Source organism: Camelina sativa, chromosome 16, assembly GCF_000633955.1.
Source record: "Camelina sativa cultivar DH55 chromosome 16, Cs, whole genome shotgun sequence".
NCBI lineage: Eukaryota > Viridiplantae > Streptophyta > Magnoliopsida > Brassicales > Brassicaceae > Camelina > Camelina sativa.
The window spans coordinates 19,689,975-19,702,708 of record NC_025700.1 but is presented as its reverse complement, the minus strand read 5'-3'; the positions used below and the strand labels follow the sequence as shown (position 1 = coordinate 19,702,708).

Below are 12,734 nucleotides of genomic sequence, written 5' to 3'. Positions count from 1 at the left end.
TGCATACTAATATTTACTAATATACAATAGTCTACATTTGATCAATTATTTCAACAGTTGATATAGTTTATCCGGTCTCAATAATCAGTTTTTAGTCGTAAACATAAATTATCAATTTGAAAGTACTATCTATACATAGGGAGACGAACAAAAAAAATATCAATTATGTAAAAAAGTAGCCCATATTTTAAGCCACTTTGTCGACTCCGTAGGTATATATATAGATAATTAAAACCCTCTAGGGTTAGAAATTAGAATACTATATATAACAGTCATAATGTAGCTATTTTTTATATATAAAAAGGGGCACAAAGGACATTTACAAATCACAAGTAGACACCTTCTAGTCTTCTTCAGTTCGTTTTCATAAAGAGTCTTTCGTATGACCAAAGAGCCACTTGATCCAAATTGAGGATAAAAACTAGCTAGGGTTTCACAGTTGTTCATTATGAAGAAAAGACAGATGGTAATCAAGCAGAGATCAAGAAACTCCAACACATCTTCCTCTTGGACTACTACTTCTTCTTCTTCCTCTTCGTCGGCCATCAGTAACGTCCGTTACGTGGAGTGCCAGAAGAATCACGCTGCTAACATCGGAGGTTACGCCGTCGACGGTTGCCGTGAGTTCATGGCCGCCGGAGTTGAAGGAACCGTCGATGCTTTGAGATGCGCCGCTTGTGGTTGTCACCGGAATTTTCACCGGAAGGAAGTTGATACGGAGGTTGTTTGTGAGTATTCTCCACCTAACGCTTGATTTTTTTTTTCACAGGGTTTTTCCTTCTTTTTTTTTTTTTCCTTTGGTTTGGATTGATCGATTGATTTTTAAAGATGATTTATTTAGAAGATATTTGTATATGAATATTGATTGTGTATATCAACAGCTCACGTACCGCCCATCTATCTATCTATCAATTTATATATGTAATTTATAAAATTGGCTTGTTGGTTTGACATATTGTATAGTTCTGTTGGTGTGATGTAAACAATAGTTTTTGATTTCCAAACAATGAGCCAGCTTCACGATATAATGTTTGCGACCATTTGCTGATATAAATTATTGGATTGAAAATAGTTTTTTTTTTTGGGTTAATTTGGAGAGAGTAACTTTTATCACATCCAGGATATGATCATTATTATTACATCTCACGATATGTATTCTTTAGTTTATATATTGGCAAAATTTCGATCTTCTGTATGAGATATATAATTTGTATTTTGAATATAGGAGGTCTGCTTGACAAAAAAAAAAAAAAAAAAANGTCTAAGCTTTGTTAAAACATTACAACTGAATATAATCAGTCTAGAGCTCGAGTACAAGTTCCAATACATGTGTAGTCCTCGCTTTTCTTTTCTTTGAACATTAAACCGCTGATCGAAGCTTAAATATGTTGAATTTTATATATAAGTTTCAGGAAATGTTAATAAACCTCACTAGCTAGGAATCGTCTTACGTTTTGACCAATACAAATGTTGTATTATTGACATGAAATCTATAATCATACTTGCATTTGTGTGCACTCACTACCAGTAATAAGATTCAGTTGGAAATATATGAGGATGTTGATAGTACATAGCCGGATAAATCAGATATATAGTTGAATCTCATTCCATTTTTTTTTCTTTCTTGGTTGGCTTCTTGAATCTAATTCTACTTATCACATAAATCATACATATATTGCATGTGTATGAAAGCAAGAAATTTATTTGTATAATTATGTACGCGATTTCTTTAATACCACAAACGGCCCACATATCGAATCATGTTTTCTTATCGTCTAGGTTAATGGTTTTGTGTCTACTTATTTTTAATATCTATATAGAATCAAAAAGAAGAGGAGGAAGCAACTACAATTAAATAAGTGTAAATCTATGGCCATGGGAAAAGATTTGGTTTTGTGATTAAAAAATGATGTATTGGCTGCTTTTGCCATCATCTAAGTGGGCACTCGAATTTGTTGGAAAAGACCACTGTAGTTTTAAATATTATTATTAGTATTTGTTTTCAAAACGAAAAGAGAACTAGAGCATATTGTGAATCTCCAGAAGTTCTGAACTGTATTTCAGTTTTTAATATATTGAATTTGTGACACGTATATACTTAAAAGTTTGCAAAATACTGTAGTCGGCTGTTAGCAAAATATCTTGAGCAAACATTACTTTTCCACAACAAAGTTTCATGATCGATAAAAACATAGCGATATTGCCAAATCATTTTCCCGTTCCGTCATTTACACAATTTTTCCAATCATTTGCAATGTAATAAGATTTATTCATTTATGTATATTAAAACTTCAAACTCTTTCTTGTCGAGCGTAAATAAGCGTGAATTGTGTATACAACTAAAATTAGTTAGAGAAGTTAAACATATGATCATAAAAAATTCAAGTTTTATTAAGCTAAAGTCGAACCATCTTTTCAATTAGGTGGCATGTAATTGTCGTGGAGAGCTTAAAGTTGATATCGGTGAAGGCCCATTAGAGCCAAATCAATCGACATTCAAAACCAATGATATTATATTTTTTTTAAAAACAAGTCAAATTGGTTTTACTTGGGTGAACAAACTGCATTTTTTGTTGACGATTGGCTCTTTCGTAAGTGTTCAAGGTTTAGAAGACCCACCCACTAATTACTATGATTATTATCAAGGAATTCTTTTTTTTTTTTTTTCCCTTACTAATAGAGCGTCGTGGAAAGCCCTAGGGTCCATTCAAAAGCTTAATTAAAAGCCCATGGTTTATGACTTTTCTTTATATAAATTTCATCAAAACCTGCACTTCACTCGAGGCTTTCTCCGAGTTCTAATGTAGTTCAACTTCATCTTCATGGACACATTTTGTTGTGCGACTAGAAACTTAGAGGTGAAATAACCCTTTACTAAATGAATCACATAAAGAATTAAAATATTTAAAGGGGGTCATGATATATAGTGGAATGACAAGGCAATTATATATTTTATGAGAAAGATAAAATGATATCCCTGTTGAAGAATAAAAAAAGGGACCAAAAATGAACAAAACACGTGGACCAAGACAGCGATAAGAAATCTTTGGCTTATCTAACAATGGAGAGATGGGTTTAAGAAAATGATTGAAAGTGAAGATGAGAGTTCATTTCCTTTGATACATGGGATCGATGTGATTTCCAAAGGCCCGCCTTCAAATCTCACATGCTTCTGTCCTTTTTAATCCTCAATTCACACTCGTCTTCTTTCGTTTTTTTATCCATTCCGAAGAAATATATTCAAAACGTAGAAAATGATCAAAAGCATGCCGCATGCGTGTATACGAGTATACATATATATACTCTTACCTATATAAGAGTCGTATAAGCCAATCGGTTCTTTATACAAACATTCCATTGATGACATTACTTGAAATCACTCAACTAATATTCAAGTTCATGTTTCGGTGGTGATTTTGATGAGTTTTCTAATCAAATTCATTTGGTAAGGCATACTTTGATCTACATTTTCAAAATATTATTGTAGGTCACACATCTGGTTTTCGATATGAATTTTCCAACATTATATGTTTTACATTATTAGAATATACAAAACAGAATGTTGCACGAAAATCTTATGAGAAAATTTGCCATTATGTCTTAGCTAGGATGATTGTGTCTCATATTGTTTTTCAAAAAAAAAAAAGTTATGGTATAACCACTATCTAGGAGTTCCGTAATTACGGTTTTGTAATTATCGACAGCTTACATAACCTCATGTATAAGTTACTCCGATCCAGAGAGATCAGTTACAGAGCAAAAGCTAATTAGCCTTAGTTGGTTCATTTAACATGTTATTTAAAATAAAATAAACCTAGCTTTGGTTCGTAATAACAAACCTATACAACAATACCACGTGCCACTGACGTGAACTTTAAAACCTCATACACTGTAAACAGTAAACGCTCCGACTCTCTTACAGTCTCCCAATTACTACATCAGGTTCAAAACATTTACGAAACCCGTATTTTCTTTCAACTGCAAACAGCAAATACTAGATATCCGATCAGAAACAAAAATTATATAATGGAACTTTTGCATGAGATATAGAGACCACGCCAAAAAGAAAGAACTTATGTATAGGTGTAGAGAGGCCCATTAGTTTAAATGGGCTTAAGAAAACTGGGCTCTTTTCCGTTACTGACCAAGTCAATGACGTTGCCTTTATGGACCAGACCGTAAACAAACACGTACGTACGTTGGACAACATGCTACAATTAATCTATGATTAGAAGTTTGCCGATAGTTTAAATTCGATACTGGGACAAGTCTTTTTTTTTTTTTTTTTCAGAAGTCTATATAATAAAACAAAGGATAATTAGGTCAAATGGCAATGATTCTAACCGATAGTAATTAGGAAAACAGCATATAACTTTATGACAAAACCCATGCATAATTTACTACTTAATTTCCTATGTTTTTACTTAAATTTTTCATTTGGCAAACCAGACTTGATGATAGTAAACGTCTCCCCGTGTTTTCAAGTGGAACAGAACTACAATAACTGATTTACATTAATTGTGACATTGATAAGGTTAGCTACAGTAGATAACTAAAGATTAGTATTAAGTTCTACTTTAAGTCATACTCAATTGTTGTTCGTTATCACAAATTCCTATTCTAGGAAGACCAAAAGAAGTCCTATTCTATTATCTTTTCACGACTATACATGCGAGTGATGCATGTTTGCTTAATTATATTTAATGATGATTAGTCAACTTTGTAGGTAACGTGATTTTAGAAAATCAATTACAAGAAAAATTATGTGGTTTACGACTATAATGTTCGTAGGTAAGATCAACCTAATCGTCATTAATGTTCGTAGTGACTGGCATCGCAATATAGAGTACCATTTTTTCACTAAAGAATACTGTACCATTCACATTTTGAAAATAATAATTAAGACCCGTTAGTCCAAGTCGACATTTAGAATTTTTTTCTGATCACTGGAGTATATTTTAGGTTATTGATGATATCATACAATTCAGTGATCAGGTAAAAAAACATTACATATATAGGCATTTTAAACGGTTTAGTGCTAATAGAAACCATACATACTAAATCTATGTGTCACATGTTTTTGTCAATGATACAACAAGCTTTTTCGAACAGTTCATATAAAATAAATGAAGCATGGGTACGAATTTGACCAGTGATATAATTATTACCATATCATCACTGATAAAAATGGCTAAATTATAAATCTTATCCTGAAAAATACAGATTGAAAACAAAGAAACAGAAAAGCTTAGTTTATTATACAATACATTAAACTTTATCATATAACAGTATATATATATCACAGTTTTATCCTCAACGACTTGACAACAAGCAAGCCACACAGTAAAATGAATTATAACTAAAAATCATAGCGAACAGAGACAAAAGAAAGAAACAGAAGTAAACCTACACAGTTATTTCATGTTTGATTTTCTTAGAACAAATCTGGACTGCTGTCATCATTATTTTTACCCTCTAACGACACATGCATCGATGATATTTTCTTGATTATTATCTTCACACTGGACCAAGCCTTGATCATCAAACAACCATTTCTCGATCAAAGACAACGAGCCTTGACTATCAGTGGTAGCTTCAAGGTCTATGGTTGGCTTGCTCTCACCTTGGAACATGCTTGTCTCCGACATCAAATTCAGCTTCTCATCAACTGATCCAGATTCTGAGTTCGATGAGAACAAAGAGTGATGATCAAAAACTCCTTCTTCACCGGTGCTTGAGCTCTTGTTGATGGATCGTGATGATGTGTTGGGCCTTGAAGATGATGAGCTTGTCCAGTTCTGAAGTAACTTAGAGATATTCTCTGTATTTGAGGCATAAGTAGTGGTGGCAGAACGATGATGAGGTTTTGGTGATTCCGGATCGAGAGGGATCGATGAAGATGGTTGGTCAAGTGATAAGGCTTGGAATAAGGCTTGTTTGGCCATGTTGATGTCTGTTTGAAGCTTTTTCTCCCATTGCCCTTTGTTGGTGGTCCTTTTGTTGTGATTACATCTATTGTTGTTGTTATTACAAGATGCAGTATCTGTCGCCGCCATATTGGTTTTGTCTTCGTTGATGCCGTTTCGAAGCTTCATCGTCACGAGTTTCTTTTTTAAATGAGTGTTCCAAAAGTTCTTGATATCATTGTCGGTCCTCTGAGGTAGATATGATGCTATAGCTGCCCATCTGATTGTTATCCAATTAAATCAAAGATAGCAAATAACAAAAGCACCAATTATTATAAACGAATGTCAAATACTATCTTAATTATATTGTTAATTAGGAGAATAGGGGAGATGGACAAACACATATATTGGAGATCAACGTGTATCATATACTATAAAAGAGGAATAAAGAAGTGCTGTAGTCATGTACCTATTACCCAAAAGAGCTTGGAGGTGGATGATCATCTTCTCTTCAGATTGAGTGAAATTGCCTCGTCTGATCCCAGGACGAAGATAATTAGTCCATCTGAGTCTACAACTCTTGCTACACCTTAGCAAACCTGAAAAACATACATGTATAAGTTTTTTATTTGTTTACATATGGAAGCTATTAAAGAACAGATATAAAATATGAAGAAGAAGAAGAAAGAAGAAAAAAAGTGAAAGGAGAAGATCAAGACCGGTGTTTGTTGGAACAGATCTCCAGTTTCCAGGGCCGTGTTGTTGGATATAAGAGACCAAGATTATGTCTTCTTCGGGAGTCCATGGTCCTTTCTTCACCTCGATCTTTTCACAGCAAGGTGGTCTACCCATATTCACACACACGTTCTTGATCGTCTCCTATATATGTTTCCTTCTTTTTTTTCTCTCCCTATATAGTGTACACGTCGAAATAGTACTCTCTGTGTGTGTGAGAGCTATAAAGTAACTAGTAAGACTCTAAGATTGGAATTTTGGTATAGTGTGTGAAAGCTAAATGGTAACTAGTTAGACTCTAAGATTGGATTTTTGCAACGAGGGTTCTCACTTTCTTTCTTTGTTTAAATCTTTCTCTTTAGCTCTTTTTTTTTCTTGGCTAATTGTTAGGATAGAGGTTTCCCTAAAGACTTTGGATATGTTGAAGAGAAAGAAAGACAAGCGTCAAAGTCTTATGGAGTTATGGGTCGTTCTTTGGATCTATATGCATTGAAATAAAGGCATACACATATTTAAAACCGCAACGAGCACTAGCGCTTGAATGACAATTTTATCTCTTTTTGTAAAATTTAATTGATTTTTGTCTTTTACCATATAAATATATGAAAACATTGGTTAAATTTTAAGTCTGACTCCTTTAAAACCCGTTAAAAATGACTATATATGAATTTTGAAGTTAACTGCAAGAAATAAATAAATAAATAAATAAATATATATATATATATTGATAGAAGAAATATAATTACTGTACGTGGCTGCTGAATCCAAAAAAAGAAAGAAAAGCCTTTGAGAAAAGGGAATTAAAAGAGACAGCAAAGAGCATTTACTCATTTTGTTTTGCTTTGTTCAACAAGTCAGCCCTTCTCTTCACGTACGTGGCAATACTAATCAAAGGGTTGGCACTGCAATTACGGGTATTTAGTATATACCGATTATGTAGGTGAGATTCTATATGCTACTGTTGAGAAATCACAATCAGCCCTTCACTTAGCTTCTCGTTTTCCTTCTTTAAAGTTTATTATATCTTGACTCTTAAGATTCACTATAGAACAACATTAGACAAAATTAATTTTGGTTTTCGATACTGACACGAACCAAAAAAAAAATAACAATCCTAATTTAAACAGGAAAAAGAAGAAAAAAAAGAATAATGCATAATAGTTCATAAGTTCGGTGCCAAATCCAGACATCTTTTGCAAATGTTTCCCGCAGATTCTCCTTTTCAAATTACAAAGATTACAAGTCATATGTCTTAATAGCGTTTAAACGACAGCTGTATCCATGTCATAACAAAGATGAAGATGTTACATTAGTAACTTGATAAAATAATGTAAAGTTACGATTATTATCCTACCAAAACATTGTTGCGATGAATAATGATCAGAAATAGCTATTTGTTGGAGTATTAGAAACCCTATCGCATAGTTCACGTACTTTTCAGTTTATTTAAATATTTGTTTGATGGGTAACTGGGTGTTTTGGCTTAAAGATTGGCATAATAACGTCCACGTATATATATTCTTAAAAAAGTTACATATAGAAAAATCTGATCCACGTTAATTATTAAAAGAAAAGAAAAGAAAAGCAAATAGTCTAATCTCCTTTCAAATGACATTTTCTAGTACTCATTACTTGGTGTCTAGTCGTCGATCTATCAATTAAATGATGAATTTATTGTTTGAGTACTATTTCTATTTTTTTAATTATTCTTCGACGTTTTAAAATTTCTATTTAAAAAATAGAAAGATCAATCTCGACTAAGAATGTAAATTGTTGTCCTTTAACTTTTCAAATGACAATATATCCAAACATTTGGACGATTGATGATATTGAAGTTATTTATTTATTTTTGTGAAAATAGACCACATTGACATAATTTTATAAAAATATTGCTAGGTTGACACTCTCTTTTTGGAAAAAATTAAAATGACACAATTTAGTGTTTAAATTACCAAAAGTCCAATTAAAACTGTAAAAGAAAATAAAAAATTAAATAATAAAACAAAAAAAAATCGATTAAATCAAAATACCCTAAACCCGACATTTTTTTTTAAACACTAGAAAACTTTGTGTCGTCCGCCGGCGAAGAACGAAGAAGAGGTTTTACAGTCCCCAAAAAAAACCCGATCTGCCGTCATCTTCCACCGACGATTAAGAGCTGTAATCACGGTGTTCAATGCTCCATCCAAATACAGACGTCAGCGTAGTTGGGTTAAAGAATTCCGACGGCGAGATAAGAACTTAGCGGTTTCGGTGGTTGGTGATTTGTAATCACCGGTGTTCACTGCTCCATCCAGTTACAGACGCCAGCGTAGTTGGATTAAAGAATTCCGGCGGCGAAATAAGAATTTAGTGTCTTCGGTGGTTGGTGATTTTCTCCGGCGGTGAGTTTTTAATTGGATTATTATAAGAATAAACAGAATTGTTAATTGCAATTGTAGATTAACCTTATTTTTGTTTTGGATCTTGCTCTTGTGACAGATTCGGTGGGAAGGATTAGGCTTCTTGTTTTGGGTCTTGATCCTCAATAGCTTCATAATTCCGGTTAGGCTTTATGATATGATTTTTTTCTCCAATTATCCCTGTCTACATTATGCAAGTTCTTTGATTTCCATTGAATTGTATGATGTTTGTATGATTTTAGAGTCCTAAGGAGGATTTGATATACAAGTGGCATTGGAGTTAACAGAAGATTAAATCAACCATTTGCAGATAATTGTGGAAACTAAAAGCAGGTATATCTTTTATCCTTCTTCACGGATGGGATTTTTGTTTTTCTGTTAGTAAATTTACAGGATTCGATCAACTATGGAAATGTTTATAATTTGCAGATTAAGATTATTGCTTTCGAGAGTTGAATGTTTGTTTTTTACATTGGTTCTTGATGTCTATACTGAAGCTAATAGTCTGAACAAACCTTTTTTCTTCTTTTCTTGGTGACTCTTGTTTGGTTTTAGTTATACTACATCTGAGTGTTGGTAGTGTGTGTCAGAATTCTAGAATATATAGTAACCAAATGGCCATGAATTGTTACGTAAGTAGTTCTCTTTTGAGATCATTGGATATCTAACATTTTTAAGTAATAGAGAAATGATTATATTGTGTCACTAGTTTCAATTCCAACTGTTGTCCACAAGTCTCAATTGATGGTCATGAGCTTCACTTTTTATATATTTTGGGTCTTTAGTTATTGAAGAATTTGGTCTTGATTTTATATATTTTTCTGTGTTGATTTGTTGTTTTTTGATATAATTGTTTATCGGATTCTCTTTGACTTGTATTAATGAGAGATTTGATATATTATTTAGGAATGACATCTTCAAGCAATAGCATCAAATATCCTCCTCTACTGTATGAAGAAGGGAAATCGCCTCTCCAACATAGGAGCATGAACCACAACTGTTTTGTGTCGAAAATTGGAATTTTGAGAGAAGGATTAGGGGTGGATGTGTGGGAGAAACTGAAGCAATCATCTCTTGGAGTGTTTATAAAGTTTGCTGAATTGGAATACACATGGGCGGCGCAGAAAGTTCATTTTCTACTAACACATCAGCTAAGAATCAACAACATTCATGAGGTTTGGTCTTTGATCGGTGATAGGCCAATTAGATTTTCTTTAAATGAGTTTGCGGAGATAACAAGCTTAAATTGTGATGCATTTGACCCTTTAGACAACTTTGATGTTGATCACCATGATTTCTGGAAAGAAATGAAAATACCAACAACCCTTGATGGTCCTATGTGGAGTGAGTTGCTAAAGGTGATGGATTTTAGCAAAACATGGCATGTTGATAAGAGGATGATGGTTGGTAGGTTATGTCTATTGTCAGTATGCGTACATGGAATTCATCATACATCTAGAATTCCATTGGCGACCGCTAAGAGAGTTTTAGATCCAGTTGCTTTTGAAAAACATCCATGGGGTCGGGTGGCTTTTAGTAGTCTAGTGAATTCTGTTAAGATNTATAAAGTTTGCTGAATTGGAATACACATGGGCGGCGCAGAAAGTTCATTTTCTACTAACACATCAGCTAAGAATCAACAACATTCATGAGGTTTGGTCTTTGATCGGTGATAGGCCAATTAGATTTTCTTTAAATGAGTTTGCGGAGATAACAAGCTTAAATTGTGATGCATTTGACCCTTTAGACAACTTTGATGTTGATCACCATGATTTCTGGAAAGAAATGAAAATACCAACAACCCTTGATGGTCCTATGTGGAGTGAGTTGCTAAAGGTGATGGATTTTAGCAAAACATGGCATGTTGATAAGAGGATGATGGTTGGTAGGTTATGTTTATTGTCAGTATGCGTACATGGAATTCATCATACATCTAGAATCCCATTGGCGACCGCTAAGAGAGTTTTAGATCCAGTTGCTTTTGAAAAACATCCATGGGGTCGGGTGGCTTTTAGTAGTCTAGTGAATTCTGTTAAGATTGTAGACTATGATAGAGATTCATACACCATACATGGGTGTGTTCATGCTATGTTGATTTGGCTATATGAGAGTGTTGCTGGTATAGGAGAAAGTTATGGGTTTAGAAGGACAGAGACGATTGGTGTTCCACTTCTTGATTGGCGATCATCTCAAAAACGTATCAACTTCACAAACTTCATCAAAAAAGAGAAGGAGTTGCACGGACAGGTTAGTAGTGGTGCTAGTTTGTTACTATATTTGAAAAAAAACATACTTTTCACATGTTATTATAATTTGTATGAATTTAAATTTATATTTTTCACAGGTTCGTGTTAGGCATATGGTTCATGTTTCAGAGGAAAACATGTATCCTCTATGGTTGGACGCAGATGAGCATACGGATCCACACCTAGACGAGCTACTTAAAGATCTCATTCATAACCGTTTCTCTCTAGATGCTTGGAGTTGTGTCAAAACAGTTGGTATAAGTTCAAAAAAGAAGAAAAGAAGAGTTGAAGCTGCTAAGGAGAATGACGACAGAGGGTACAATCCTAAGAAAAAGAGATTGACAGATAGTGATCCCAAATATGAAGAAGGAGAAAATTTAACAAACATGGAGGTATGGTTTCGTTATTCTTCAGTTAACATGATTACCATTTTTTGTCTTCTCTATTATGATATTAACGAAGATGTTATTGCAGGATGCCAAGGATGAGAAGTCAATTTCTTTTGATATATGGAGGGCGATTGAGAAAATGAATGAGACTATTTCTGACATGGGGAAAACCATCAACAGTCGAATAGATTCTTTGGAGAGCAAATTTGAAACATTTGTTGAGAAAAAAATGAATGTGTTAGAAGAGAAGATGAGTGAGAGAATTAAAGCAGTGGAGAAAGAAAGAAAAGAGCCAAAAGACGCTGATGTACCAAATGATGCCACTTCGCACACCATTGAAGATGATGAGGGAACAAGTAAAGCACCAGTAAGTTACATTTTCTCTTATCATGTTCAGTTTTTTTTTTCACTTTCTGATGCTTTTAAAACTTATCATGTTCTGATTTGTTTTTCACTTATCACGTTCTGATTTTTTTAAAACTTATCATGTTTCTGATTTTAGAATAAAAAAGAGTTATTCACGTTCTGATTTTTTCACGTTTTAAAACTTATCATGTCTATCATATACTTATCACATTCTGATTTTTTTTTCACTTATCATGTTTCTGTTTGGTTGCAGTCATGGATGGTTGAGATGAAGCAGACATCACATGATGAATTTCCAGTTCAAAGGGTGGTGAGGAAGGTGTACACTGTCAAAAATAAGAAGAAGAAGGAAGAAGATGAGATATCAGAGAATCTTCCACTCTTTGAGATGAAGGAATCTGTTAAGGTTGAGAAGAAGGAATCTGTTAAGGTTGAGAAGAAGAACACTTCCAAGAAAAAGAAGATACATGGTTTTAGCTATGACGATGTTGAAGATATTACTACCCAAGTTCAGAAGGCTAAATTGAAAATAGCTTCCAGTTCTGAAGAGACTTGGTCGAACCAGGAGGATCAGTTGGCTAGTAAAAAACTTGAGGTGACACTAAAAAGCCTTGGAGATGCTTTAACAAAGTTTGATGAACCTGGACCTTCAAAGCAGCCAAGACGCATCCCACAATTGGCTGAATCGCA

At 33.7% G+C, this 12,734-nt stretch overlaps 2 protein-coding genes and 1 pseudogene across 2 annotated transcripts; 2 read left to right on the top strand and 1 right to left on the bottom strand.

The window, feature by feature from the left end:
• LOC104751334 (mini zinc finger protein 1) lies at window positions 272-1,028 on the top strand. The gene has a single exon (XM_010473254.1). It carries the CDS (start codon window positions 449-451, stop codon window positions 752-754), a length of 306 nt encoding a protein of 101 aa, XP_010471556.1. The 5' UTR covers window positions 272-448; the 3' UTR covers window positions 755-1,028.
• LOC104751331 (myb-related protein 306-like) lies at window positions 5,240-7,108 on the bottom strand. The gene is made up of 3 exons (XM_010473253.1): window positions 6,626-7,108; window positions 6,376-6,505; window positions 5,240-6,186 (listed from the first exon to the last, which is right to left on the bottom strand). The coding sequence occupies exons 1-3, from the start codon at window positions 6,756-6,758 to the stop codon at window positions 5,469-5,471; spliced, it is 981 nt and encodes a 326-aa protein (XP_010471555.1). The 5' UTR covers window positions 6,759-7,108; the 3' UTR covers window positions 5,240-5,468.
• LOC104753845 overlaps window positions 10,705-12,734 on the top strand; it is a 4,087-nt pseudogene continuing 2,057 nt past the window's right edge.